Source organism: Caretta caretta, chromosome 24 (assembly GCF_965140235.1).
Source record: "Caretta caretta isolate rCarCar2 chromosome 24, rCarCar1.hap1, whole genome shotgun sequence".
Taxonomy (NCBI): domain Eukaryota; kingdom Metazoa; phylum Chordata; order Testudines; family Cheloniidae; genus Caretta; species Caretta caretta.
Genome location: NC_134229.1, coordinates 10,845,526 through 10,871,881, shown reverse-complemented (window position 1 = coordinate 10,871,881; position 26,356 = coordinate 10,845,526). Strand labels below are relative to the sequence as shown.

Genomic DNA, 26,356 nt, shown 5'->3' with positions numbered 1-26,356 from the left:
ATGGACGTTCTCCCCACCCCCACCTTGTTCTGAATCCCCTGTCGCAGCCTCTGGCCCCTGCGTCCCCTTGCCCAGGGCCCTCCCCTCCTGATGGAGGCAAGCTGCCCTGCAGCCCCAGCTGGAGCAAGGGGTGTTGGCGGGTCTTGAGGGAACGCTCGTTTTCCCCCCCCCGCCCCTCCAATGCTCTTCCTCCAGCCTATCCCGGCCTGTAACGTCTGGCACGTTAGTGGCAGCCCAAGCAGCTCTTGCCTCTGGCCAGTGCACAGCCCGGCTCCTCGCCAACAGTCCTGCCCGCAGCGCTGCTGCGTTCTGACATCAAAGCCCTTGCCTAAGAGGAGGAGGTTGTAATGGACTTTGACGTAGTCCCTCTTGGCATCCTGGTTCAAATGTGAATGCTGCACAGTCACGCTAGCCATGGGCTGGTCCCTGAGAGATGTTACGTGCAGGTGAGGGTGCATCACACCAGGGGTTAGCTCTGGCAGGGTCCTGTAGGGCTCTGTTCTCGGCCCCCTGCGGTTTGGTGTATCAGGTGATGGGCTGTAGGAAAATAAAACACGCAGTCAGTGCTGGTACGACCGGCAGCTGCCCTGCAGTGGTGGAGCAGTAACCCGTGCCAGGTGCCGTACGCAGCACCAGCTGGATCCCTTACTTGGGTTGGAGCGATCCGTGTCCAAGGCCGTGCAGGTAGGAACACAGTGTGGGCCACGCAGAGGCAAAGGGAAGCTGGGTTGGAATGGGGGATAGTGGAAAGGAGGTGGGGAACCAGCTGAAGATGAGCTCCCAGGGTGCTGCGAGAGCTGCTGCACTCCTCGCAGGTAGAGACGGGAGTAGGGAGGTGGTATCACTTCTGGATACGGCAGAAGTCGCTACTTGCTTCATCCTGTGTGCAGGGCTGAGGCCCATGCTGCAACAGGCTGGTGCCAGCTTAGAAAGGGCTCAGGAGAGAGCTGCAGGAATGATTTAGGGGCTGGGAAACCTGCCTGAGGGAGAGGGGAAGGACACTCAACCTTCCTGGGGTAAGATCAGCACTTACGAGGTGACCTGATCAGGTGGCCAGCTGTGCGTGGGCAGAGGGATGGCCTGTGTTGTGGCTCATTGCCAGCTGTCGGGTGTGGTCCTGGCTGGAGAGCTGGTGCCAGGCAGCTGGTGAATGCAAGGGGCAGGATTGTGGTGGGATGATAACGAAGACACCTGCACTTGGTGCACTGCAGTGAGACACAGGTGAGAAAGATGAACCCTTTGTTATAGGTTCAACACCTTAGCCAGGGCCTTGTGGGAGAGCCCCCAAGCCACCCTACACCACTCCCCCCAGGAGCTCTCAAGCCATTCCTCTGCCTGGTATCTGGAAGGTAAAATCCTCATCCCAGGGTCATCTGAGGGCCCCTGGCTGGCATGCCACTGCCCGGTGCTGGGGGCAGTAGAAGGATCTGAGCCTGCAGCTCCCTGTCCTGGTAGCACTGGGAACTGGCTGTGCTGATGGTGACTCATGGTCGGGGCCCTTCCTTCCCCTTCCCAGGCTGGCATTTCATTATTATGCCATGTATCAGAGAAGGCATGTGAGGGGGCGGGGGGCTAACAATTCAATTTTCCCCTGGGGGCTGCAATCCTCTAGGGCTGAAGGGTGGAATCCTGCTTTACTCCCTTTGATCAGCTCCTGGCCCCCTCGGCTGGGCCACGCACTGTGGAGATGCATCCGTGGCACAGTTGGGGGCAGTGGAGCCGTAGGGAGGGGGCTGGGCACTGGGCAGGAGCTCCCGGGGCCACTCCAGCACTGGGCTAGATTCAGGCTGGATTAAATCCCCTGGGATGCCAGTGTGGGGTGCCTGCGGCGCCCAACCAGCAACTGCCAGCTGCAGGCCTTGGCTGACTCGCTGCTCTGGTTCGAGCTGGCTCCTGTGAAACTCCTGGGGCTGGTCTCAGTCCCAGTGTGGGTACCCGGCTCTTGGGGGTAGGGGGTGGGAGACATGAGGTTCAGTTACTGCCCTGACTCTGTTCATAAACTGGGGTGGGAGAGGGTGACCCTGGGGTAGCGCTCCCCTCAGATATGGCTGCGCCGGTTATGTTCACGGCACGTTTGCAGTCCTGAGGGCTGGTTCCCCTTTCTAGAAGCCGAGATGCTGGTGCCTGCGGCTACGGATGGATTCTGTGACCATTCCAGGGCCGTGCGGGCGAGCGCCCTGCGCACCTAGAGGACTCGGAGGGCTGCAAACTCGTGCAAATGCCTCTGGCTGCAGATGGGCATTTCCCCTGAGCTCTGGAAACTGATGCTGAGATAAAGCCGCTCCAGGGCGTCACATGCAGAGATAATATTGTGTTTGCTGCAGCTGTGTCAGACCTGTTGTAACCAGCTGCTTCCCCAGCCTGCCCTGTGCTGGGGGGCAGCAAGGAGTGCCTGTACCCTTCTTTCTCCAATCCTCCTCTTCTCACCAGCCCCTGCATTTCTGCCCCCACCAGTCTCCCCAGGGGGCGCCGGCCCTTCAGGGTGTGGCACGATTTTAACAAACTTGAAAAAAAAAAAACTTGTTTTTTCCTTGAAAGTTGGATTTGCTGCTCAGCCCCACAGCCCCTGCTTGTCCTGCAGCCTGCTGGGCGGGAATGCCTTTAGCCTCCTCCTAGGATCCCAGGGGGAGGGTCTGCATCAAGTCAGAACCCGACAGAGTTAAGGAGAGTCCAGCTTGGCTGGAGCTAGGGCCCCCATGCCCAGCCCAGAGTGGCCAGGCCCAGCTGTAGAGGAGAGGGCACAGGCTGGCAATGGGGCTTGGCAAAGGGTGCTCGAGGCAGCTGCAGGGAGGGAGGCAGACTGTTCCTGCCCCAGCCTGGTCCCGATTAGCAGAGAACTACCCCCTGCCAGGTTGGTACCTGCTAGGCAGGGCACCAGGGCAGGGGCACATCACTCGGGCCCTGAAGCCTAGAGGTTAGGAAGGACTTGGCCTGTGCGCTGGGTCTGGAGCCAGGGGGCAGCTGGTGCGGAGCTGGGGGCCCCGTGGGAAGGGCAGAGCACCTCAGCAAGGTGCTGAACTGGATCCGTTGCGACTCCATGGCGTGAGGTGTGAACGACTCCACCCGGGCTAGCTCAAACCCAGCCGTGGCACTCGGCTCTGGGCACCGCCTCGCCAGGAACCTGGTGTGAAACCCAGCAGAGCGAAAGAGCAGCAGCCCCCGGCTGGGCCAGAGCGCAGTGCTTGGAGAGCGTTCTCTAGGGGGACTACACAGGCGCGATGGGATGGAGCTGGGCAAGAGCGGTGCCGGGATGGATTCAAACCAGCCTGAGTCACCAGCCCCCCACCCGAGCCCTAGCCAGCCCCCAAGGGCCCCTCAGTGGCCTGGGTCAATGACATCACCCAGCCCTTGGATACACAGCTCCGCCAGCGCTTGAGCAATTACCAGTGGGCTTCCACCCTGCCCCTTCCGGGAAGGGACCTGGGCCCACGTGAACCCAGGCCAGTTCCCTAATGCAACCGCAGCCTGGAGAAAAGGGAACTGCCCAGGCTCGGGCTGTGTGAAGAGTTAAGGAGCGAGTGGGGAGTGCAGGAAGGAGTTGCTCTGTGGTTGTGGGGCGTCTTGCTGAGTCAATTGCAGCGCCCAGCCCCAGCTCACACCGGACAGTGTGTCTCCGCCGAGCAGCCGGAGTGGAGCAGTCGCTGCTGCCTTTGCCATCCCAGCCCCGGCGAGGGAGCGATCGGACTCGTGCGGTGGCTCCTTGGCTTGACCCCGCCGGCCAGGATGAAGATGTGGCTCGTGGCCGGCCTGCTGCTGCTCCTCAGGGCCGAAGGCGCAGGTAGGGGTGGGGGGCCATTGCGGGCGGCCCCAGGGCTCTGGCCCTTCTCGCGGGGGCAGGCCTCGTGTGCAGGGCAAGCTGAGCGCACCCTCGGGGAGGCTGGGGAGCCGGCTGCTGGGGGTCCCGAGTCTTTTGAAAGCCCGAGAGCCGGAGGAGGCGGCGCCTGGCTGGGAGCAGGTCTGAGCCTGTGATTGGGCCTTGCTGGGTCCTGCCCGACCCTGCGCCTGGCGCCTTTCGAGGGCTGGTTCTGAACGGTCCCTGGAAGCCGCTCCATCCCCAGGGGCTCACGGCCTCGGGGGTGCGGGCTCTGCGGTGGGGCTGGGGGCTGGTTCTGAATGGTCCCTGGAAACCACTCCGTCCCAAGGGGCTCATGGCCTCAGGGGTGCGGGCTCTGCGGTGGGGATGGGGGCTGCTTTCCCCTCTGGCTCTGGAGGAGCCAGCGCTGGGCTGGGCACCTCTAAAGGGGCAGTGATGGTTCTTCAGACCTGGGCTGGGCACCTCTAAAGGGGCAGTGATGGTTCTTCAGACCTGGAGGAGTTGGTGACTAAGCACCTTGGAGGCTTTTAGGGGCCTGGAAAGGGGGCAGAGTGCGGGTTTGACTGGCAGGGCTGGCGTCTCAGGGGTCGCGCAGTGCTGGGGGTGGTCCTGAGGTGAAGGGGCCTGTGCTAAACCGGCCCCTCCAGGGCCGTCACGCCAGGGGCACAGGGCAGCAACCTGCTTTGGCTTGAGCTTTAACTAGGGGCAGTTCTGGGGGCAGCTTCTTGCTTTGTTTTGCACCCGCCTCCCGCTGCAAGGCTGGACACCCTGTGCCGAAAGTGAAACCCCACCGAGCACCACCCAGGGCAGCCAAGAGCTGGGGCTGGAGCTAGGCAGGCTGCCTGGGGCCAGGGGCAAGCGGAAGCCAGTCACACCCAAACAAGTGATCCCCTGCCCAACAGCCCCTAATGACACCCAGATGGTTTCACTTGGCTTGTTAATGGGAGCTCCATGTGCAGCTGTGGCCCTGGAGCGGGGCAAAGGCCCAGTGTTGTTCCCCCCCTGGCTTGGCATGGACCCCTGCCCAGGCCCTGCCGGCAGCTGCTGTTCTGAGTTACCGTTCCAGGGGAAGCCGGGCTGGGGTGGGGCCAGTTCCCTTGGCCCTCGTTTGCACGGACCCCTGCCCAGGCCCTGCCGGCAGCTGCTGTTCTGAGTTACGTTCCAGGGGAAGCCGGGCTGGGGTGGGGCCAGTTCCCTTGGCCCTCGTTTGCACGGACCCCTGCCCAGGCCCTGCCGGCAGCTGCTGTTCTGAGTTACGTTCCAGGGGAAGCCGGGCTGGGGTGGGGCCAGTTCCCTTGGCCCTCGTTTGCACGCCATCTGCATTTGCAGGCCACAGGCTCTCCACATACAGTCCCACTAACCATCCCGCAGACCGGCTGCTCCCGGAGGGCTCCCGTCACTCATGCACAGACGCACCCAGAGCCAGTGTGGCTCCAGCTCTAGGACTGAGGGAATCACATCCCAGCTCCCTGCCATCCTTGCTCAGCCCCATGCCACTCACCTTGACCCCCCTCTGTCCCACATGGCCCCTCTGCCAACCCCATCGTGTGGGTTCTCCACTCTCAGTGGAGAAGTCTTTTCTCTAGAGTGTTCCCTTTGGGCTGAGACTCTCTCCCCAGCCCTGTCCCTTCAGCCTGGACCCTACAGACCCTGGGCCACTATCCGAAAAGTCAGGGTTTGCACAGAAATCCTCCGTCCCGCATTTTCCCTCCTCCCTATCACTGCCTGCAATGGGATTGTCGCCTGGCTGCCCCACCCCTGCAGGGCTGCTGGGACCCAGTGTGGGAAGTACTTTGGGATCTCTGAGGTCGAAGGCAGGTCATAAACACCAGATCTTCCCCCTCCTGAGCTCCCCCCCGGGTGCCCAGTGTGTCTGGAATATGGAAGCATTCCAAGGATGCCATCCGAAGGCAACACCATGGGTCCTGGAACACTCCCCTTCGCTACCAGCCGATTGACTGAATCGCTCCACTGTCTCCCCTTGAGATCTGGGGAATGGGTAGATGGGCCCTGGTTGGGGAATGGGAGCAGGGTGCATGGGGGGAGGGACTGGTTAAATAAGAATGGGAAGCCAGCCTGGCCAGGGGATGGGTGTAACCCCTTGTCTTGGATGTGTGTGTTCTGCCTCTGGTTTTTGAGGCTGGAAGGGTTGATAAGGGATCCTCATATGCCCCCGTTAGCCTAACTCGGGATCCAAACAAACAAACCTGGGGATGGGATTCCAGACTCAGACTTGGGAGATCGGCTGTATGGAAAGTAGATCCTGTCAAAGGAATGGGATATCTGTTTTTGATGAGATTACACGTTTGGTTGATAAAAGTAACAGTGTTGATGTAATGGACGTAATCTTCTGTGAGGCGTTTGGCGTGATACTGCATGACAGTTTGATTAAAAATCTGATAGGTCTCCAATTGTCATTGTAAATGGGGAATTGTCATCCTCCGGTGTGTCAAGGTTCCTTCCCCACTCTGAACTATAGGGTACAGATGTGGGGACCTGCATGAAAACCTCCTAAGCTTACTTTTACCAGCTTAGGTTAAAACTTCCCCATGGTACAAACTATTTTACCTTTTGCCCTTGGACTTTATCGCTGCCACCACCAAACGTCTAACAGGTACATATATTTCCTGTTTGGAAACCTCTTTCCCCCCAAAATCCTCCCAAACCTTACACCCCCTTTCCTGGGGAAGGTTTGATAAAAATCCTCACCAATTTGCATAGGTGACCACAGACCCAAACCCTTGGATCTTAAGAACAATGAAAAAGCAATCAGGTTCTTATAAGAAGAATTTTAATAGAAGAAAACGTAAGAAGAATCACCTCTGTAAAATCAGGATGGTAAATACCGTACAGGGTAATCAGATTCAAAACATAGAGAATCCCTCTAGGCAAAACCTTAAGTTACAAAAAGACACAAAAACAGGAAACTACAGTCCATTCAGCACAGCTTATTTTCTCAGCCGTTTAAAGAAATCAGAATCTAACGCATATCTAGCTAGATGACTTACTAAGTTCTAAGACTCCATTCCTCTTCTGTCCCCGGCAAAAGCAACACACAGACAGAGAGAGGGACTTTGTTCCTCCCTCCCCCCAGCTTTTGAAAGTATCTTGTCTCCTCATTGGTCATGTTGGTCAGGTGCCAGTGAGGTTATTTTAGCTTCTTAACCCTTTACAGGTGAAAGGGTTTTTCCTCTGGCTAGGAGGGATCTTAAAGGTGTTTACCCTTCCCTTTATATTTATGACAGGGTGTGTTTCTAGTGAGGTACCACAGGGATCAGTTCTTGGCCCTATGTTATTTAACATTTGTATCAATGACCTGGAAGAAAACATAAAATCATTCCTGGTAAAGTTTGCAGATAACACAAAAATTGGGGCAGTGGTAAATGAAGAGGACGGGTCACTGACAGAGAGTGATCTGGATCACTTGGTACTTGGGCACAAGCAAACAATATGTTTTAACACGGCTAGGAACAAAGAGTGTAGCCGTACTCAGTGGTGAGCTGGAGCCGGTTTGCACCGGTTCGCCAGAACCGGTTGTTAAATTTAGAAGCCCTTTTAGAACCGGTAGTTCCGCGAGGGACAACCGGTTCTAAAAGGGCTTCTAAATTTAACCGGCCAAAAGTGGCACCTTAGGCACCGACTCCACAGTGCTCCAGCCCTGGAGCACCCACGGGGAAAAGAGCACCCACCGGCAGCTCCCCGCCCCACCCCCGGCCCCAGCTCACCTCCGCTCCGCCTCCGCCCCTGAATGCACCGCCCCGCTCTGCTTCTCCTCCCCGCCCCCCGGTGTGCAGGAACTCCTAGCTCTGTAGCAGGGGAGAACAGTCATGTCTTGGCCTCTTCCTTTGGGACCTTCCGGTGCATGCCTGTTCCTATGGTAACTCGTCCGTCCTGGGCTTGACAGCTTCCCTGGGGACTTACGCCAACACTTACTTCAGTGATTGCAAGAGGTTAAGGGATCCGTAGCACAAGTGAGCAGGGGTATATAAAACGGTGAGGCCAATTTAAGCAATATAACTTCCATTATATCACAATTATGTGCTTACTACACACCGATATACGTATGGTGCGGAAAATACCTATTGGTAATGTGATATATATAGATAGATCTGCCGGCCCAGTGTATATTAGTCAATGATACGTACCTGTGTGCACACACTCACTCAGAGACGCACAACCCCACTCACATGCACATGTGCACACACATAAGCAGTGTGTCAGGACCCTGCCTGGGGAAGATGCAAAGACATGGGGTTACATTTTTGAAGGTGCCTGTGTCCCTTAGCTGGTCCATTGACTCTCCCTGGGACTGTCAATGAGACTTGGGCCCTTCTGCAATGGTGACCACGCTGGGCGAAGGTGCTTCCTACACCCACCTCTGTAGAGGTCCCCTTGTGCAGGACCCCAAAGCTGTTCGTGGCCCAGGGTCTGGGGGAGAGCCGGCAGATTTCATTACTGTTTCCCAGCAATGCGCTGTAAGGTGGCCTCTGACGGCAACACCCCGACAGCTCCCTGCAGCAGCAGATGACGCAGGCTCTGTGCGCCCCAAACCCCTCCCACCACTGCTGGAAAGCAGCTGTTCCTGGCTTATTGTTGCAAAGCAGACGGGTTCCCTCCTGGTAACCTGAAGTAACCAGCCGAAGGCAGTCAGTGCCCCAGAGCTGGCTGCACGGGAGGGAGCAGAGGAGTGCCTCACCCCACAGCAACCGCAGGCCAGCCCAGCGCCTGTGTTTCCCTCGGGGCCTGCCTCTCCCCACTCGCTCCTGTGGCTGCTCCTGCTCCAGGGTGGGGCCTGCCTCACCTCTCCCAGAGCTGCTCCTTCCCACTTGCTGGCTCTGGCCCCGCTTCTTCATGGGCTCCTGAGGCCACCCCGTGTCAGTTGACACCAGCCCTGAGTGGCCAAGTGGCCAGAGGTGCCCAGGTGCTCGTGGTGGTGGCACTGTGCCTAGGTGCTCCCTGGGGGCTGGCACTGAGTGTTTGTGCTGCATTTCCCGGGAATTCGCGGAGACCTCTGGGCAGCCCCATGTAGCTGAAGTGCAGGCCGTGGTGTAACCTGCTGGCATTGACACTGCTGCTCCTCTGTGCAATGATGCCTCCCTCCCCCCATTCGGTCCCTCCCGAGCACCCCCAGCACCCCAAGGCGGTTGCCCACGCAGCTTCACAGGGTTCCTGCCCTGGCACATGGGTGGGAACAAAAGTTCACCTGCTTGAATGTTGGCAGAGAGACCAAACAGAAAAGGCCGCGGGCCCCGGGGATCCAGTTCTGGTTACATTTCAGAGCCAGCAGAGAACGCTCTGAGCATCCTCCAAGCCAAGTCAGTGCCCCACCAGGAAAGGCTGCAGAGGTGGGGTGAGCGATGCAGCTGGGGCTGGGACCTGAAACCAGAAGTGTGACTTTCCTCAGAGTACAATCTGGATAGGTGAATAGCGGTGTCCCCTCAATTCTCCAACCGTGAGTGCCTTTTACACTGTTTTGCTGTGAGAGCACCCACTCCTGGCCTTGCTCACACACAGCCTCTAGCATGTACATTACCCCCAACAACTTCCCAGTCCCAGACCTATCGCTGGAAATGTGCATCTTGCACTGCTCAGCTCTTTCCTTCTGGACAATACAAGTTCCTAGAAAGTCCATCGTTTCATCAATAGAAAATTATATGCACAGGCCCTGTTATCTCAAATGAAGTTTCCCAAACACTTCGATCCAAACCCACACTGGTTTAGATCAAACAATAGAACAAGTTTATTAACTACAGAAAGATGGATTTTATGTGATTACAAGTAATGAGCCATAAAAGTCAGAATTGGTTATAAAGAAATAAAAGGTAAAACACAAACTAATACCTAACTTAAGAAGCTAAGTGAATTCAAAGCAAAGATTTCTTTCACCACATGCTCACAGCAGTGTGGCTGGATTCCTCCCCAGCCAGGACCCTTCCCCCCCATTCAATGATGCTTTCTTTGTCTTTCAAATGTTGTTGATGCTGTGAGTAGAGATGAAGGGAGAGATCATTTGGGGTGTCTGTTCCTCATTTTTATATCTTTTCTTCTTCTTTTCTGGGCCTCCTTTCAGCTGCTAATCTGCTCTTCAGCTGGGGTTCAGGTGACAACCAGTCTATCTACACAGTATCTCCCCCGCCAGCTGTTTGATTGCCAAGATGTAAATTTCTCACTCACACCCTTCTTCCTGTCAAAGAATGGCCACTTAGGTAATAGTCCATCTGATTTTGTTGACAACTGGCTGAGGAATCTGATTGCCTTTTGTCTCTGAGATGGCTATGTCTACACTACAGACCTTACACTCACACAGCTGTACTGGTACAGCTGTGCAACTGTCAGGTCTCCCGTGTAGCCGCTCTATGCTGGCGGGAGAGAACTCTCCCGCCAGCATAATTAAACCACCCCCAATGAACGGCGTTAGCTATGTCGGCAGGAGAGCCGTCATAGTTCTGTCCACACTGACACTTTTGTCAGTGAAACTTATGTTGGTCAGGGGGATGTTTTTTTCAAATCCTGGCTGGCAAAAGTTTTGCTGAGAAAAGTGCTAATGCAGACAAAGCCTCAGGAAGTGGTTTGGGCTGCTTCCCCAGATTTGAAATATGCCTTAGCAACATCATACAGGAGAATCTTATAACTTTACATACAATGTTGCCATACATATTTTACCAGGACAATAATGATCAGTGAATTATGAGTTTTCTAGGGACATGTCACAAGGCATACTCTGTAAACAATTTATCATAGTTTTGTAAAAAGGATTGTCATAAATATAAAGGGAAGAGTAACCACCTTTCTGTATACAGTGTTATAAAATCCCTCCTGGCCAGAGGCAAAACCCTTTCACCTGTAAAGGGTTAAGAAGCTAAGGTAACCTCGCTGGCACCTGACCCAAAATGACCAATGAGAGAACAAGATACTTTTAAATCTGGAGTGGGGGGAATAAAGAGTCTGTCTTTCTGGGTGATGCTTTTGCCGGGAACAGATCAGGAATGCAGCCTCACAACCCCTGTTAGTTAGTAAGTAATCTAGCTAGAAATGCGTTAGATTTCCTTTTGTTTATGGCTGGTAAAATAAGCTGTGCTGAATGGAATGTAGATTCCTGCTTTTGTGTCTTTTGTAACTTAAGGTTTTGCCTAGAGGGATTCTCTATGTTTTGAATCTGATTACCCTGTAAGGTATTTACCCTCCTAATTTTACAGAGGTGATTCTTTTACCTTTTCTTTAATTAAAATTCTTCTTATAAGAAGCTGATTGCTTTTTCATTGTTCTTAAGATCCAAGGGTTTGGGTCTGTGTTCACCTGTACAAATTGGTGAGGATTCTTATCAAGCCTTCCCCAGGAAAGGGGGTATAGGGCTTGGGGGGATATTTTGGGGGAAGACGTCTCCAAGTGGGCTCTTCCCCTGGTCTTTGTGTAAGACGCTTGGTGGTGGCAGCATACGGTTCAAGGACAAGGCAAAGTTTGTACCTTGGGGAAGTTTTTAACCTAAGCTGGTAAGAATAAGCTTAGGGGGTCTTTCATGCTGGTCCCCACATCTGTACCCTAGTGTTCAGAGTGGGGAAGGAACCTTGACAAGGATGAACTCAAGAAAGTTGTGGTGCATAGAGGCCATGAGCCGGTGGGGGTGCGGGGCACAGCCATGCCATCTGATACATTGAAAACAAGCATCTCCTCTGCCAGCATGTCACAGGATGACCTGGGGCTGCTGGGGATGCAGCGCTCTCCTCGTGGGGCAAGCAGAGAAACCCCTCCAGATGTGTCTAGTGAACAGAGCTGTCATGAGCAAGGCCCCAGCTCAGGGCCTGCAACCACTGAAAAAACTCCCCAAACCAACTGAATGGTACTGTGACCTCGTGCACCAGGTTGCAATGCCACTCGCTCAAATGTGGCCCGGCCCCCCCCTTGTCCTGGCAGCGGGGCAGCCGGGCCAAACCTGAGCGGTGTGAGTGCCGGGCGGGTGATGGGAGTGAGCAGAGGCCAGTGCTGGGGAAAGCCGCTGCAGTCCTGTACCAGCCCCTGGGACGCACAGCCCTGGCAATGGCACTGTGTGCTCGCCTCTCCGGGGAAGGGCAGAGGATTCAGACATTGTTTGTCAGCGAGGCCTGTTACCGCTCAGTGCCTCAGGTGCGATCACAGAGACAACACCCCGGCTGCAGAAACAACGCCTCGGCCGCTGCTGCTGCTTGTGGTTTCATGACGCTCTAGCGGTTGGCTAAAGAGCTCGAAACAAGTTTCTGCCACGGACGTGGTTTCCATTTCTGGCTTTGAGCTGCGAGAGGACTCTCCTGGGTGGCTTCGGGGGGTTGGAGGGGAGTAGGGGGCCCAGGGGGGAGGGGCTTCTCATCTCAGTATTGGAGCCTCTCGTGAGACCAAGGTGGCAGGACCCTTCCTTTCCGTGCAGCTGGTTTCACAGTGGCGGGGCCGGGGGGCCTGTGTCTGTCGGGCACCTCACATAACGCTTGTCTGAACCGCCGGGTGCTGCTATGTCCTGGGGAGAGGGTGAGGGTTGGGCTACGCTGCAGCCATATTAGGCCCTCCCCCACAACGCCCCCTCCCCAAAGCTGGGTCCCGGCTCCGTGAGCCCGAATGCCCCTGCTGGAAGGACGAGCGTGCTGGGGAGTGCACGGGCCCAGAGTGACCAGACTCCAGCCCCATTCCAAGACTTGAAACGAACCTGTGATCTGAGCGGCAGGCAGCACAGGGAGCTAAGCGCTGGTACAGCGTGGCCCCCCTCCACCACTGCAGCCAGAGCCATTGGGATTCGGAGTGTTGTGTCCAGATACGAGGTGTTCCTGGAGCCCCCATCTCCCAGCATGCAGTGATGGAGGCTAGGGAGTCTCTCTGCCCTGGCCGTACGGTGCCTGCCGTACCCCAGTAAGCTCTGACCTCCCCCACTCCCTCTCTTCTCCGACTGTCTGTTCTCCGGGAAGGCCAGGCTGATTTCACCAAGGAGGCCTGCATGACCAGCATTGTGCCCTAAGTCCCTGCCCACCCCAACATGGAAAAATAGCAGCCGACTGCCGCCAGGATCTCTCTGTGGACTATACATCAGTGCACTAGGAATCAGGACGCCTGGGTTCTGGTCTGCTCTCAGCAGACTGGCTAAGGACCTTGGGGATGTCACTTCCCCCTCTGAGCCTCAGCACAAGGATAATGATTCTGACTTGCCTAGTGGGTGCCGGGAGGTTTCGCAGATATGTTTGCTAGGCACATGCAAAGGGCTGATAGTGCATTCAGCTCATAGATCTCTGAGCAACTGCTATAGGTGGGTGACTCAGTTTCCTGATTCCCAGTCACTCTCTAACCACTAGGCTGTGCTGCGTCCTGTAGCGTATGAAGTAGTGCTCTGAAGTGCATGTGCACCTGAACATGCTGATGAACCTCACCCCCCCCCCCCATGGACACATTTCAAGCTGTCAGCATTTTAATTCTGCAGCAAACCACACTGAGTTCCATTAATCAAAGAGTTTCAGAATAGCAGCTGCGATAGTCTGTATTTGCAAAAAGAAAAAAAGAAAAGGAGGACTTGTGGCACCTTAGAGACTAACCAATTTATTTGAGCATGAGCTTTCGTGATGCATCAGATGAAGTGAGCTGTAGCTCACGAAAGCGTATGCTCAAATAAATTGGTTAGTCTCTAAGGTGCCACAAGTCCTCCTTTTCTTTTTATTAATCAAAGAGTTAATCTACAGAATGCTTTTCCTCCCTGCCCTTCCGTCCACCAAAATAAACCCTGATATTTACCCAGAAATATTATTAATAGCTTTTTGCACCCATTTTCAGCTGTTTCTGTTGTTGTAGTAATAAACACTGATAAATTCCTGGGAAAAATTAAATAAAATAAAAACCGAAAACAAAGGGCCCTAACTAGGTCTCATGGGCCCTTCCTCTGTGGTTTATTTGTAGAGTAACTTCTCTGAAGGCTCCCAGATGTCTTAAGGCCTGAGGGGCCAATGCATTCAAATTGGTTGTTATTGCCTTGAGCTCTGCCAGCTTCCAGCATGCTGCGTTCCCCACTGTGCCCTGGACTCATGTCTGTTCTATGAAAGGAAACAGGACAAAATTCCAAGCTCCTTGTGGTGTTAATGGGAAGGTTTGAGGTTCCCACATCTCCCAGCTCCTTGTGTCAGGTGCACTTCACATCCAGAGCACAGGAGATCCAGCGTCCTGGGCAGAGGGTGAGACAACTGGAGATCTCACAGCACTAGAGGGTTTGTCGCTAGGCAGGCAGAGGGTAATAATATCATTGCAGTTAGGAACAGAGGGCTGGAAACAGTGCATCAAGCACCTGTCCATCCAACCCATGATCCTGCCTCCAGCAGAGGACAGAACCTGATCTTTCCGAGGAAGGAGAAAGGCCACTTCCTTCCTGACCCATGAGGCACAATGCCCTGAAGCATGAGATCTGATTGTCCTTATTTTAGCTAGTATAACTAGAATGTCCCTGCTGGCTAAAACATCATCCCATCTCTATTCAAACCCAGTGATACTCTTTGAGTCTGCTAGGAGGATACTGTGCAAGTAAACATGTATTTTTAGAGGACATGGAGGGCCAGATTTGGAGACTGTTCCCTTCACAGTGTCACTTTAAAATAACTCCAAACTTGTTAGTCTGGAGCCAAGCTCTTTAGCCATTTCTAGTAACAAAGCCAGAGCGCCAGGTTCCTCCCAGCAACATGATAGACCCACAAAGAGCTTTGAGTCACTCTCTGGTTGGTTGAGCCATGAACATCTGAGGTGTAATCCTGGCTCCGCTGAAGTTAATGGCCAAACTCTCACTGACTTCACTGGGGCCAGGACTTCAGCCCTGGTATTGGAAGGGCCTAACGTGGTCCGGAAGGGGTGCCAGGTCTGTCACTGGCCAATGGGGAATTTCATTAGTTAGCACCAAACTAATGCAGGGATATGGTTTTGTCTGCGCCAGCTGTTTGGTCTAATGGCTGTAAGTCATTACATTAGATTGTCCAGTCCTTCCCCAAGGGGCCAGTGTGCGATGGTTCCCCATGGGCCACTTTGTCCAGCCTGGTTTAAGTGAGGGGCTCAGGGCAGCCTGGTAACGAGAACCAGCAGTGATGGGTGTGGGGTTGCAAGGATGCGCACAAGGGTATACCGAGCTGCATCAGCAAAGGCACTGCATCACAAAGCAGGGCTATCTGTCTGACTGTGTCTGTCTATCAATCTCTCCCCATACACCCCCATCTAATCTATCTATCTATCTATCTATCTATCTATCCCCATATACCCCCTCTATCTGTCTATCTATCCCCATACACCCCACCCCTCTCTCTCTCTCTCTCTTTCTCTCTCCCTATACACCCCCTCTATATCTGTCTATCTATCTATCCAGTTCCGGTGTGATCACATGTAAAGTGTGGTGTGGGCACCTCAGGGCCAGGAAGATGCAGCCAAACTGGAGGGAATTCAGAGAAAAGTGAGTTATTCAGGGGCTGGGGGGAGAGTGAAGGAGATGACAATGTCTAGCTTCACTCAGGGGGGCCCTGGGGTGGGGCTGGGTGGGTGGGACGGATACTCGTCTGCAGGTGTTTGAGGAGGGGAGGAGCTCCAAAGGGTGACTGAGGGGGAAGCATGAGGAAATTCAGCCCTGAGCGAAGGGTGTATCAGCCAGGGGAGAGGAGCCTCCCCAGGGAAGTGGTGGAAGCCCCATCACTTGGGACATTTAAAACTGGGCTGGCCAAATGAGGAGCGGGCTGCAGTGGCTGGGTGGGCGGCAGAAGCGGCTAGCTGCTGGGAGAGGCCTTTCCCACCTCGAGGGTCTGCGTTTCTGGTGGGGCTGGGGTACACCAAAATCCGGCTTGGATGTGACGGGGCTCAGTCCCTGACCCAGCAGGAAACCTCAGCAGAGGTCCCATGTTTCCTGCCTTGAAGGCAAGCTGCCCACTCACTCTGACATGGGCGGCGCAAGAGCCTGGTCCTGCACCGATGCTCCAGCCTGCAAATCCTGGCGTTGGGCAGCTGCTCCACTCTCCAGCAAATGCCAGGATTGCGGTGACTCGTTCTGTGCCCTGGAATGCCCGTTCCTGCTGGGCTTGGCGGGACAATGGCGGTGCAGCCCCCCCATGCAGCATTCCCTCTCCCCCTCACCAGAAAGCTAACGACACCTCTCCTCCCCGCAGAGGCGCTGGCCGAACCCGAGCTGTGTTACGTCCTGGACGCCATCCTGTTCATCTATGGCATCATCCTCACAGTGCTCTACTGCCGCCTGAAGGTGAGTCCCGGGGCCTGGCCATTCTCGCCTCCCTTTAGGTGACCCCCGACGGGCCTGCTGCTCGGGGGGCGGAGGGTTACTGGTCCGGCCCTTCTGCTCCAGAAACACCATGGGGTTGGGAGGCTCCATCTCCTCAGTGGCTCGTGGTTGCTCGGGGGACAAGGGCCTCTGCCGGGCAAAGCTTGGGGAGCCTCAGCAGAGCAGTGCTGCAGGGGGAGCGGCAGCTCCAGACCGAGGTGCACTGGCAGAGCCGTGGGGGAAGCTGGCCCAGTCTGTCTCACACCAGCCAGCACTGCTGGCTCTCACGTTTAGGAGCAGCAAATTTACCTTTTGGAAAAAATGGAATGGTAGTAAAAAGAGATGAGAAAGGCCAGTTCTCAGCACTGCTCTGCTCCCCTTGCAACGCGCTGGCCCTTGGCCTCTCTGCTGGGGTTATTCTAGAGGAGCTCCCAGCCGGCACAGCTGACTCCTACGCCTCCCTTTTGTCGGCTACCAGCACAGGGGGTGGAGAAGAGGTGGGAGGGGAGACATGAGGGGTGAGTGGCGTATGAGACACTCCAGCAAAACCCAGCTGGCACGGGGGAGCATCACCCCTCCCTTTCAGAAAGAAGGGTGGCCCAATTGTTCAGGCTCTCGGGGGGAGACCTGGAGCCAATTCCAGGCTCTGCCATAGGTGCATCTACGCCAATAGGGTCGACAGGCGTGGAAAAGGCCGTGTAGCCAGGGGGACCACGGCAGCAGCTCAGGCCTGTGCCTGCCTGAGTACAAACCCACCCGGAGCCTCTGGGTTCGTCCTTGGGTGGCGAGGCCCAGCTGCTGGGGCTGCACTAGCTGGGGTGGAGCTAGTGCATGTCTGGCGGCCTGAGCTGGGAAGCACGCTCCCTGCTGCAGTGTGGACGTACCCAGTGTGCCCTGAGGCAAGCCACAGAGCCCCTGTGCCTCATCTCCCCATCTGTACGCTGAACTGCCTCCCAGGGCTGTGTGAGGGAAACACCGCCAGGCGTGGGAGGTGCTTAGCTATGGCAGTGATGGGGACCATACCGGTCCCAGTGCTGAGGGATATAATAGCATGTGGTCCAGACTTAGCTGGTGCAGTTTAGTGCAGCCCCAGGGCTGCTCTATATTGCTGGATATTGGAAGTCCCCGCGTCCCTCCCTTCAGCTGAGAATCTGCCCCCAAACTGTTTCAGGGGCTATTTGTTCTTTAATTCATGCTTTTCGTTTCCTTTTTCAGCTCCAGGTTCGAAATGCCTCAAAAGCTGTCCCCAGCACAGCCTATAGTGTAAGTCCTCTCTGCTTCCTGTCGGTCACTCCTTTGCCAGGGCCTTGTGGGCGTAGTAGACAGTTCAAATCATCGACTGCATCTCTTGCTTTCGTCGGTGTCTCACTGACCCTGGTCCAACAGAGCCCAGATCTGCGGGGTCTTTGGTTGCGCTGCACAGCACAGCTCTCCTCTTGGGGTCCACTGGGAGGAGTGGGGCCAAGGGGCTAAGGGCTTTGCTGGGGTGGGGAGTAATTTTGCATGGGCATATTGAGGATGAGTTTGTTCTGTGCTGATGTTTGGGGCCTTACACTGCAGAGCAGGAAGGCCATGTGGGGCAGTGGGAAACACTCAAGGGACCCTGAACCTAATCCCACCACTGCCACTAATTTGCAGTTTGACTGCAGGCAAGTCAGTTTCCCTGTCTCTGAATGTGAATGATGGCGCTGACCCACCTTTGCAAAGTCCTCTGAGATCTGTGTGTGATGTACCGGTGCTGTGTCACAATGTGTCCCGGGGGAGAGTCCCGGCTCTGTTCTAGTCCTGCTGAGGTTTAGCCTGTTCCCTTCTTTTTCACCTTTGCCCTTCACGTCCATTCTTGTTTTTTTCATTTGTTGTTCCACTTGGCTTCTGCACTTTGTAGCCACTCCCTCATTTGAAGGGATGGGGCTATTTGTCCTCAGTGGGCTTTGTGACGAAGTGGGACTGTTCTTAATGTTCCCTCTGAATAGTGTGGGGGTGCCTCAGTTTCCCCTAGGCAGTTCTTAAATATCTAGATGATGGGATAAGGATGTATGATCATTGCAGAGCCCTAGAAGGCAGGTGTGTGCAGGGGTCTGGACATAGACAGTGGCCGACACCCTGTTTCCTGGCAACTGATGGCCTGGCCCTTCCCCCCTGCGAGGTGAGAGCTAAAGGGTTGGAGAACAAAGGAATCAGGTGACCTCCTGGCCCGGGAAAGGGACAAAGCCCAGAGGAGGAGGGGCTGGAGAGAGTTTCAGTCTGAGGCTGGCTGGGGACATGGAGTGAAGTACAGATGTGGTTGTCTGGCTCACTGCCCCCCAAAATGGACCTGGCTGAGGGGTCCTGTTCTCTGCACCTACAAGCTCTGTGTTAGACCATTTTCCTGTCGTCTAATAAACCTCTGTTTTACTGGCTGGCTGAGAGTCACGTCTGACTGCGGAGTTTGGGTGCAGGACCCTCTGGCTTCCCCAGGAGCCTGCCTGGGTGGACTTGCTGGGGGAAGCGCAGGGAGGGGCAGAGGATGCTGAATGCTCCGAGGTCAGACCCAGGAAGGTGGAAGCTGTGTGAGCTGTGTGTCCTGAGGACAGTCTGCTCACAGAAAGGAGACTTCCCCAGAGTCCTGCCTGGCTTCGTAGGGAGCAGTTCCAGAGCATCGCCCAGGGACTCCATGACAGGCTTATGCCCCTCCCGCCCCGTGGCACCTTTCATCAGCGTTAAACGCACACACATATAAAAAGACAGGAGCAAAGCTGGAGCGGGCAAAGCCCTGGAGGAGTTGCTGTAGTGTGTCCCGTGATGCCTGGGTGCATGGGCTAGGTGGGATATGCCTCTCCTCCTCCTTTCACCTGAGCAAGTTGAAATAGAGCCTGCAAACCCTCATTTCTATCCCCTTGGGCTGGGGAACAAGGCTCACGGTGCCTGATGCCCGTCTGCCTAGGCATTCCCCATTCTCAGGCTGGAAGTGGTTTGTAAATGTTCAGTTAACTTGGTTGTGCCCCTGGTTTGAACCAGCCGCCCCGATGTGTCTGGAGGCAGGTTGTGCTCAGGGTGTCTCCCTCTCTTTGGAAGCATGGGAAGTTTCCTGAGAAATCTGGCTGGAGATTTGGGACTCTGATCCCCCCGGAGAAGAATCTAAGCTTTTGGAGAATCCACCAAGTGATTCCAAACATCCTGAGGCTTGTGTGCCCCTGGCTGCAAAATGAGCCCCAGCCTGATTGGGGAAGCCAGAGAGACTGGCTGAGAAGAACTCAGCTGCTGGCTGTTTGAGCTAGGAAGACAGCACAGGCCACTGCCAGGCAGCTCTGGTACAGAGCACGCACAGCAGTAGCCACCTTGTTAGCTATGTGAGAATAAACCACTGAGTACCATGAGCACCCCATACCAAAGGAAATGGAGAGGCCTCCAGGATTGGGCAGCGCAGAGGGTTTATAGCAAACACTTCATGCCAGACAAAGCTGATTGCCTTTTGCATGCAGTTATGAATTTCCTGGGTCAAGAGAATGCAGCAGAGGCTGGATTTCAGTGCAGCGTTTGACATATCCTCTGTCAAAATCTTCCTTGAAAAGGCCAGGTAAACTGGCATGGAGGCACATGGAGTGAAAACTGGCTAAAGGGGTTAAAAAAGGCACATGATTAAAGCAATGGCCTGGGGGAGGTGGCAGGGATCAGCGCTGGGCATTGCCTCATTTAATACGTTCCTTAATGGCCCAGAGGAAGACGGCATAGGGCCCAGTACTGATGCATATTGAAACTAAGTGGGGACCGGCTGTGAGGCCATGGGAAGACAGAGGAAAATCACCCAATGCTCAGACAGAGTGAGCGAGAGAACGCAGGAGAGCTGCCCTGCTGTGGGGCGCCAGCCAGAGGAGCGCAGTGCCGTAGGGACACTGGTGTGATTTTGAGCTGTGTGCACAGACACATCGTATCTTGGGAGTCCTTTACGCTCTTTTACAGCCAGTGGCGAGACCAACCCCACAATATACGACATGGCAGCATCGTAAGCACCTCGGTATCGTGGAGATACTGGCAGAGGGTAATTCAAAGAGGAGTGGGACCTGAAAGCATTAATGGCTGAGTAAGGCTGACGGAGCTCCCTCTGTCCGGTGTGGCTAGTGGGGGGCAGGGGAACAAACAATAGGTGAAAAACACAAGACAGGAGGGGAATTCTGTGGGGGGTGGGGGTGGAAAGGGGGAGGAATGGGATGAAATAAAAAAACTGTAGGCCCAGGATAGTTCAGAATATCCACTTCTGCATCCAGCCAAAACCACACGTGCAGAGGCAGCTGCATAGAAAGAAAGAAAAAGAAAGGAAGTTAACTTATTTTTCAAGCTTCCAAGAATTCCAGCTTTGGGCTGAGTGTCGGAGCTGGGCGAAAGCTGGGGGTTGGTTGGTGCGGACAGGCCCCGTCTCCCCCCCAGTCTGTGTCATAACACAGTGTGGGGGAGGAAGTGGCTGTTTCTGTTATTTTGCTTCTTGTTCCTTCTGACTTATCTCTCTTTCTCTTTCTCTTTCTCTTTCTCTTTGTGCAGCAGAAAGAAGAAGGGATCTATACTGTAAGTACCCAAACTTCCCCACCCTGTTTGCTGCCACATGCAATCACTTGCATAGGACTTGGTCCCTTTCACCAGCCCCCAAGGTGCCAAGAGGATGCAAGTGATATGGCACAGCTGTATTTTGAATTAATTAATCAATATTATTCCATAATAACGCTGAAAGTCATCTTCATCTGATGACTGTGGTAACAGCCACTGCAAGGGCTGTTTTCAGTCCATTGTGTATTAGGCAGGTATCCACATCACCAAACCACCGTCGGCACTAATTGGACACCTCGCTGGTAGTCAGCACAAAGACTGAGCTTCCTGATAGTGCCCCTGTAGGGCAGGGCCATTGCCAGAGGGAGATGCTGCTGCTGCCTTGTGGGTGACTAGAGGGCACGAGTCTCGGGGGTGCCAATTTGGTCCCTCTCACCAGCATGAAAACACTGTGTTTTGGGTATTTTTGGACGGGTCCCGCAATGCAAACATCGGCTGTGCCGCTCAGACTCTGCTGCTTTGTTATATCCGGGAGCCCTTTTCTAGGTTCTTCTAGGGTATTGAGTAAGGAGCAGGAGGTTTTTCTGGGCAGCGTCACAAACCGGCCCTTGCTCTGTGCACCTGATTCAGACGTGTCTTAACATCTCGTGAGACCTGCAGGGAATGGCCGAGACAGCTGCTGATGTTCTACCTAGAGTGAAGGGCTGTCAGAGGAGGCTGAGCCCTGGGCACATAAAGCAGGGAACACTCCTGCACTGCGGGGCGGGGCGGGGAGGGGGGGCCTGGACAGGCGTTTCCAGCTCTAGTCTGACCTGGAGAGAAAACCCACCCTGCTTCTGGAGTCGGATTTGGAGCTCAGCCACCGGTTCCATCTCTCCCAAAGATTTCACTCCCCTAGCCCCAGGCTTAGTTAATTTGAATTATTTCATGAGTCCCATTTGGAACCAAAATCCTAATCCCCACCACCACTTCTGTCTCCTCTTCTTCCTTACAGGGGCTCAGCACTCAGAACCAGGAGACCTATGAAACCCTCCAGACCAAGCCCAATTAGGAGCCCAGCTGTAGCCCCGGGTACAGCCTCTGCAGAATGAGGTTGAAGGGGGAGCAGGTGTCCCAAGAGTGATTTATATGAGTTCCTCCCCAGTCTCAGCAAAGAAACAACTTTGTTGAAACCAGTGGTTCCCAGTTGCCCCCACATGCTGAAATGCTGGGGGTGGGGGTGTTGTGCCCCTGCTCGTTTACATGTAAGACATCCTTCCCCTAGCTGTACATTGCTCCGAGACTCTGCAGGATCAGCCTTTCCTATCCCACCTCTCTTGTGTTTCCGGTGCTGAAGACCTGTAGATATTCTTTCCCTTGTGCCTGTCACCAATGCCACACAGCGAGTCTCCAGTGAGACGAAGGTACGGTTCCATGCACGGTTCCCTTCAGCAGCAAAGCACCTTGTCTACCCTGTACAGTCAAGAACTATAATGCAAACACCTAAACCCTCCTGAGCATCTCTTGGAAACCTCTGGACCAATGGAGAATCATAGAATTGCAGGACTGGAAGGTGACCTTGAGAAGTCATCTAGTCCAGTCCCCTGGACTTATGGCAGGACTAAGTATTATCTAGACCACCCTTGACAGGTGTTTGTCTAAACAGCTCTTAAAAATCTCCAATGATGGAGATTCCACAACCTCCCTAGGCAATTTATTCCAGTATTTAACTACCCTGACAGGAAATTTTTCCTAATGTCCAACCTAAACCACCCTTGCTGCAATTTAAGCCCATTGCTTCTTGTCCTCTCCTCAAAGGTTAAAGGAGAACAATTTAACCTCCCTCCTCCTTGTAACAACCTTTTCTGTGCTTGAAAACTGTTACGTCCCCCCTCAGTCTTCTCTTCTCCAGACTAAACAAACCCAGTTTTTTCAATCTTCCCTCATAGCTCATGTTTTCATCTTTGTCACTCTTCTCTGGACTTTCTCCAATTTGTCCACATCCTTCCTGAAATATGGTGCCCAGAACTGAACACAATACTCCAGCCGAGGCCTAATCAGCGCGGAGTAGAGTGGAAGAATTACTTCTCGCTTGCTCCCTGGTAATGATAGTGTCTGTCCTGGGGAGCAGGGAATATTCCCTTCTCTGTGCTTGTAAGTCACTGGCTTTGGTCATGTGTTTTGGCTGCCTTGATGGCTTTGCCTTGGTGCACAGAGGCGGCCCCACACCACAGCATCTGTGCTTCCACAGACAGAGACTTAATACTATGCCGGCTCCCTGCTCCATGTCTGCCACATGGCCGCTATTTCCCTGGCCTGACCTCAGTGGTGGCTGCTGGTTTATCAGTGATGGAGATGTGGGTATAACATTTCCCTTAGATGGCCTGATGGCGTGGGGCTAAAGGGCGGCTCAGTTCAGACTCAGAGGAAAGGCATTTGCTAGGTTCTGCTGTCACCCTTTGGCTGGTCTTCCTTTGCACATGGGTAGGCGTAGTAACACAGGTTGATAAAGGGAGTGATGAGGCTGAGGATAGCACCTCCCCCTTTCACTGGAGTTGTAAAGAGCTGAAAAGCTCTTGAAGCCAGTGTTTGAGATCAGAAACTGGGCCAGGCTGAGATGCTACGATTAGCTTTCACCTCTAGGTTCCCAGTTCAAATCCCATCCAGGCTGCAGGTGCACAGATCATTGCCCTCTGATGGTGAATAAATACACCCTGGGAAAAGGGTTGGTAGGTTTCCATCCAGGTCCCAGTGGAGCAGGAGGTAATGTACTTCTCCTGCTGGTACCCGCGCTGCCTCTGGCCCATCACTAGACAGAGGGCCCCCACCTCTAAGGTGGTCCTTCAGCAACCCATAGCAGTGAATTTACAGCACAACTTTTATAAATTATTGACAGGCCCAGATTTTCAGAACTGCCTGTGAATATTCGGATGCCTGATTTGCACCTGCATTTACCGTAGCTGTGCCTGCAGTCCCTGTCGGCGCCCACACACCCATTCCCTGCTCCCTGTGTGATGGGCCATTTGTGTCCATGGAATTCTGAACCTCAGGGCTTTACATTTTAAAACTTCACCTTCCCCTGCTGAGTCCCAAGTTCAAGGCCTGGTATTTTCCATGAAAGAACTGGTGCCATCGCTGATGGATAGGGCCGGTGGTAGGCACAGGAAAGCTCTGTGTTAGATATAAGTCATCCCATAAACTCCTGCAAAAGAAAGACAGGCCCCTGACCTCAGAGCTTTGCAGGTAAGTTGAAGAGGACCCCTTTTCAAATATTAGGTTTCCAAGTGCAATCTCATTTTGGGATCTGCCTAGCCCTGGCAGACGGGCACACAGCAATCCTACCAAAAGGTGCAATTGCAGCTGAGCATCAGTTGGAATCTTTTCATAAGAGCAACATACCTGGGTATCGCAACTAGAGTAAGCGCAGGGAATTTTTGACCATGCTGTTAGGGCTTATCAGAGCACATGATGGCAGGAGCAAATCATCCCTCTGCGTTCCTGAGCCATCAGATCAAGGCTTTCGTGTGTATAGTTGAATGCTGCTCCCTTCCCATTGCTTCTTATCGTACATGGTTTGTTTTGGGTATTGCCTCTGGATCACTTTTCTCCACTGGTCCAGCAACAGGCTCCAGAAACACCAGGAGAAAGTGTACATCAGTTTCTACCAATGCTAGGACAAAATGTTGAAGTGTGCAGAGCTGTTTATTCTTCTAGGAGCACCTGGATCTCTTTCTGCCAATGTAACCCTTGAAGAATAGACACCCCCTTTTTTTTTTATTGAGCTGAATGCTTAAAAATTTTATTTTAAAATAAAGCTTTAAGCAGCGGTATTATACCCCATGACATTGCAAAGCCAATCGGGTGCTTGCACTTGGAGAAGGTGGGATAAAAGCCATCCTTTATGGCAAATACCGCCATGCACTGGGGACAAAGTGCCACGTCTATAGGAATTAATAAAGCAGAATAGGTCATTGCCAGAGCTGGCTGGAGAAAGGCAATTCCCTCTCAAGACAACTTTTGAGGGTTTGAAACTTGGTTTTGTTCCACGTTGGAATGAAAACAAAACCTTTCCAACAGAATTGTGTCCAAATGTCTTTCTTCTGCTCGGAAAGGTCAGGTTTTCAATTCTGCTGTCTTGCTCTCTGACTGGATAGTCCACCCTGGACCTCAGAAACCTTCCACTCAAACTGATTTCTTCAGAATCAGTACAACTATGTGAAATGTTTCAGCTTTGACTAAACAGCATATTTGGATGAAAAAAAGTTTATTTTAAAATGTTCCAGTCAGCTCTAGGCATGTCTGAATATAATAGTGCTACAGAAATTAAGATTTTTTCCTTAATGTCTTGAATGTATTGTACTATACTGGCTCATGTAATTTTTCTCTCATTAAAATGTGTATACAGGATACGGGGAGTATGCCCATCATTATTTAACCTACTTGCTATGAATTTCTTGTGCTCTCTGCCGTCTGTCTGTCTCAGTAGCCAGCTGACCTTGTGCTGACATCCTGCTAGGCTTTGGGTGGGTTTGTATGTGAGTGATAGGGATTGAGGGGGCACAGTTCAGCATGCTGTTGTGTAGAACTGTGCTGTTGGGGGGTGTGTGTGTGTTGATTTGAGGTAGCCGTCTCATCTCTGCGTCAATATCCCAGCATGTTAAGGTGGGTAAGGGTAAGGTGCAGACTTTTAGCTGAGACATACAGCAAGTGTCCTGGCCAGATGTGGTTGGCAGTGTTCCCCCTACTGATACTCACACCTTCTTGCAACTGTTTGAAATGGGCCACCTTGATTACATTGGCCTCATTACCACTACAAAAGTGATTTTTCCGTCCTTGGTGTTCCCCCCTTCTTGTCAACTGTTGAGAATAGCCCACTTCCACCTTAATTTAATTGGCTCGTTAGCACTGACCCCCCACTCGGTAAGGCAACTCCCATCTTTTCATGTTCTGTATACTTATACCTGCCGGTGTATTTTCCACTCCATGCATCTGATGAAGTGGGTTTTAGCCCACGAAAGCTTATGCCCAAATAAATTTGTTCGTCTCTAAGGTGCCACAAGGACTCCTCGTTGTTTTTGCTGATACAGACTAACATGGCTACCACTCTGAAACTGTTAACACTGGTGCTCAGTGCTGGCATTCAGCAAACCTTCACTTTTTGGTGCCCTTTCAGTGTCAAGGCCCACCTCAGTTATAATATTTCAAGAAAGAGTCCATTTCCAGCCCTTCTCAGTGGGAAGAAAACTTTCCTGAAGCTGATTATGAGGGAAATTTTTTTTGCAGATCATGAGTTATGCATGGTCTCAGCTACAGTCAGATTAAGGGCAGCATTTGGGGTCTGCAAAATCTGTAGGTTTCCCCATAATTTAATGCCTCAGCTTCCAAGCAGTGTCTGAATCACATTCTACTACAGAGGTGGGCAAACTATGGCCCGCGGGTCACATCCGGCCCGCAGGAGCCTCCTGCCCGGCCTCTCCCCCACTTTCTCCCTTCCCCGCAGCCTCAGTGCGTCATGCCACCGGCGCAACACTCTGGGTGGCTGGGCAGCGCAGTTGCAGAGCCATGGCCTGACCTGGTGCTCTGGGCAGCGCAGTAAGGGGGCAGGGGAGGTTGAATAGAGGACAGGGGAGTTTGGGGGTGTGGTTGGGGGTGTGGATAGGGGTCGGGGCAGTCAGGAATAAGAGTGGGGGTTGGATGGGGCAGCAGGGGGCAGTCAGGGTTGGGGATTCCAGAGGTGGTCAGGGGACAGGGAGCAGGGGGTGGTGGATGGAGCAGGAGTCCCAGGGAAGCCGTCAGGGGGCAAG

The 26,356-nt window shown here is 53.7% G+C and overlaps 1 protein-coding gene across 2 annotated transcripts; it reads left to right on the top strand.

The window, feature by feature from the left end:
- The first annotated feature begins 3,497 nt into the window (after positions 1-3,497).
- Positions 3,498-24,959, top strand: FCER1G (Fc epsilon receptor Ig). 2 transcript variants are annotated; one of them, XM_048828625.2, is made up of 5 exons: positions 3,498-3,778; positions 15,946-16,037; positions 17,271-17,318; positions 20,574-20,594; positions 21,568-24,959. In XM_048828625.2, the coding sequence occupies exons 1-5, from the start codon at positions 3,724-3,726 to the stop codon at positions 21,622-21,624; spliced, it is 273 nt and encodes a 90-aa protein (XP_048684582.1). In that variant the 5' UTR covers positions 3,498-3,723; the 3' UTR covers positions 21,625-24,959. The 2 variants fall into 2 exon arrangements, with proteins under 2 accessions (XP_048684582.1, XP_048684581.1); XM_048828624.2 differs by having other exon boundaries at positions 3,500-3,778; positions 20,571-20,594.
- Positions 24,960-26,356: the final 1,397 nt, after the last annotated feature.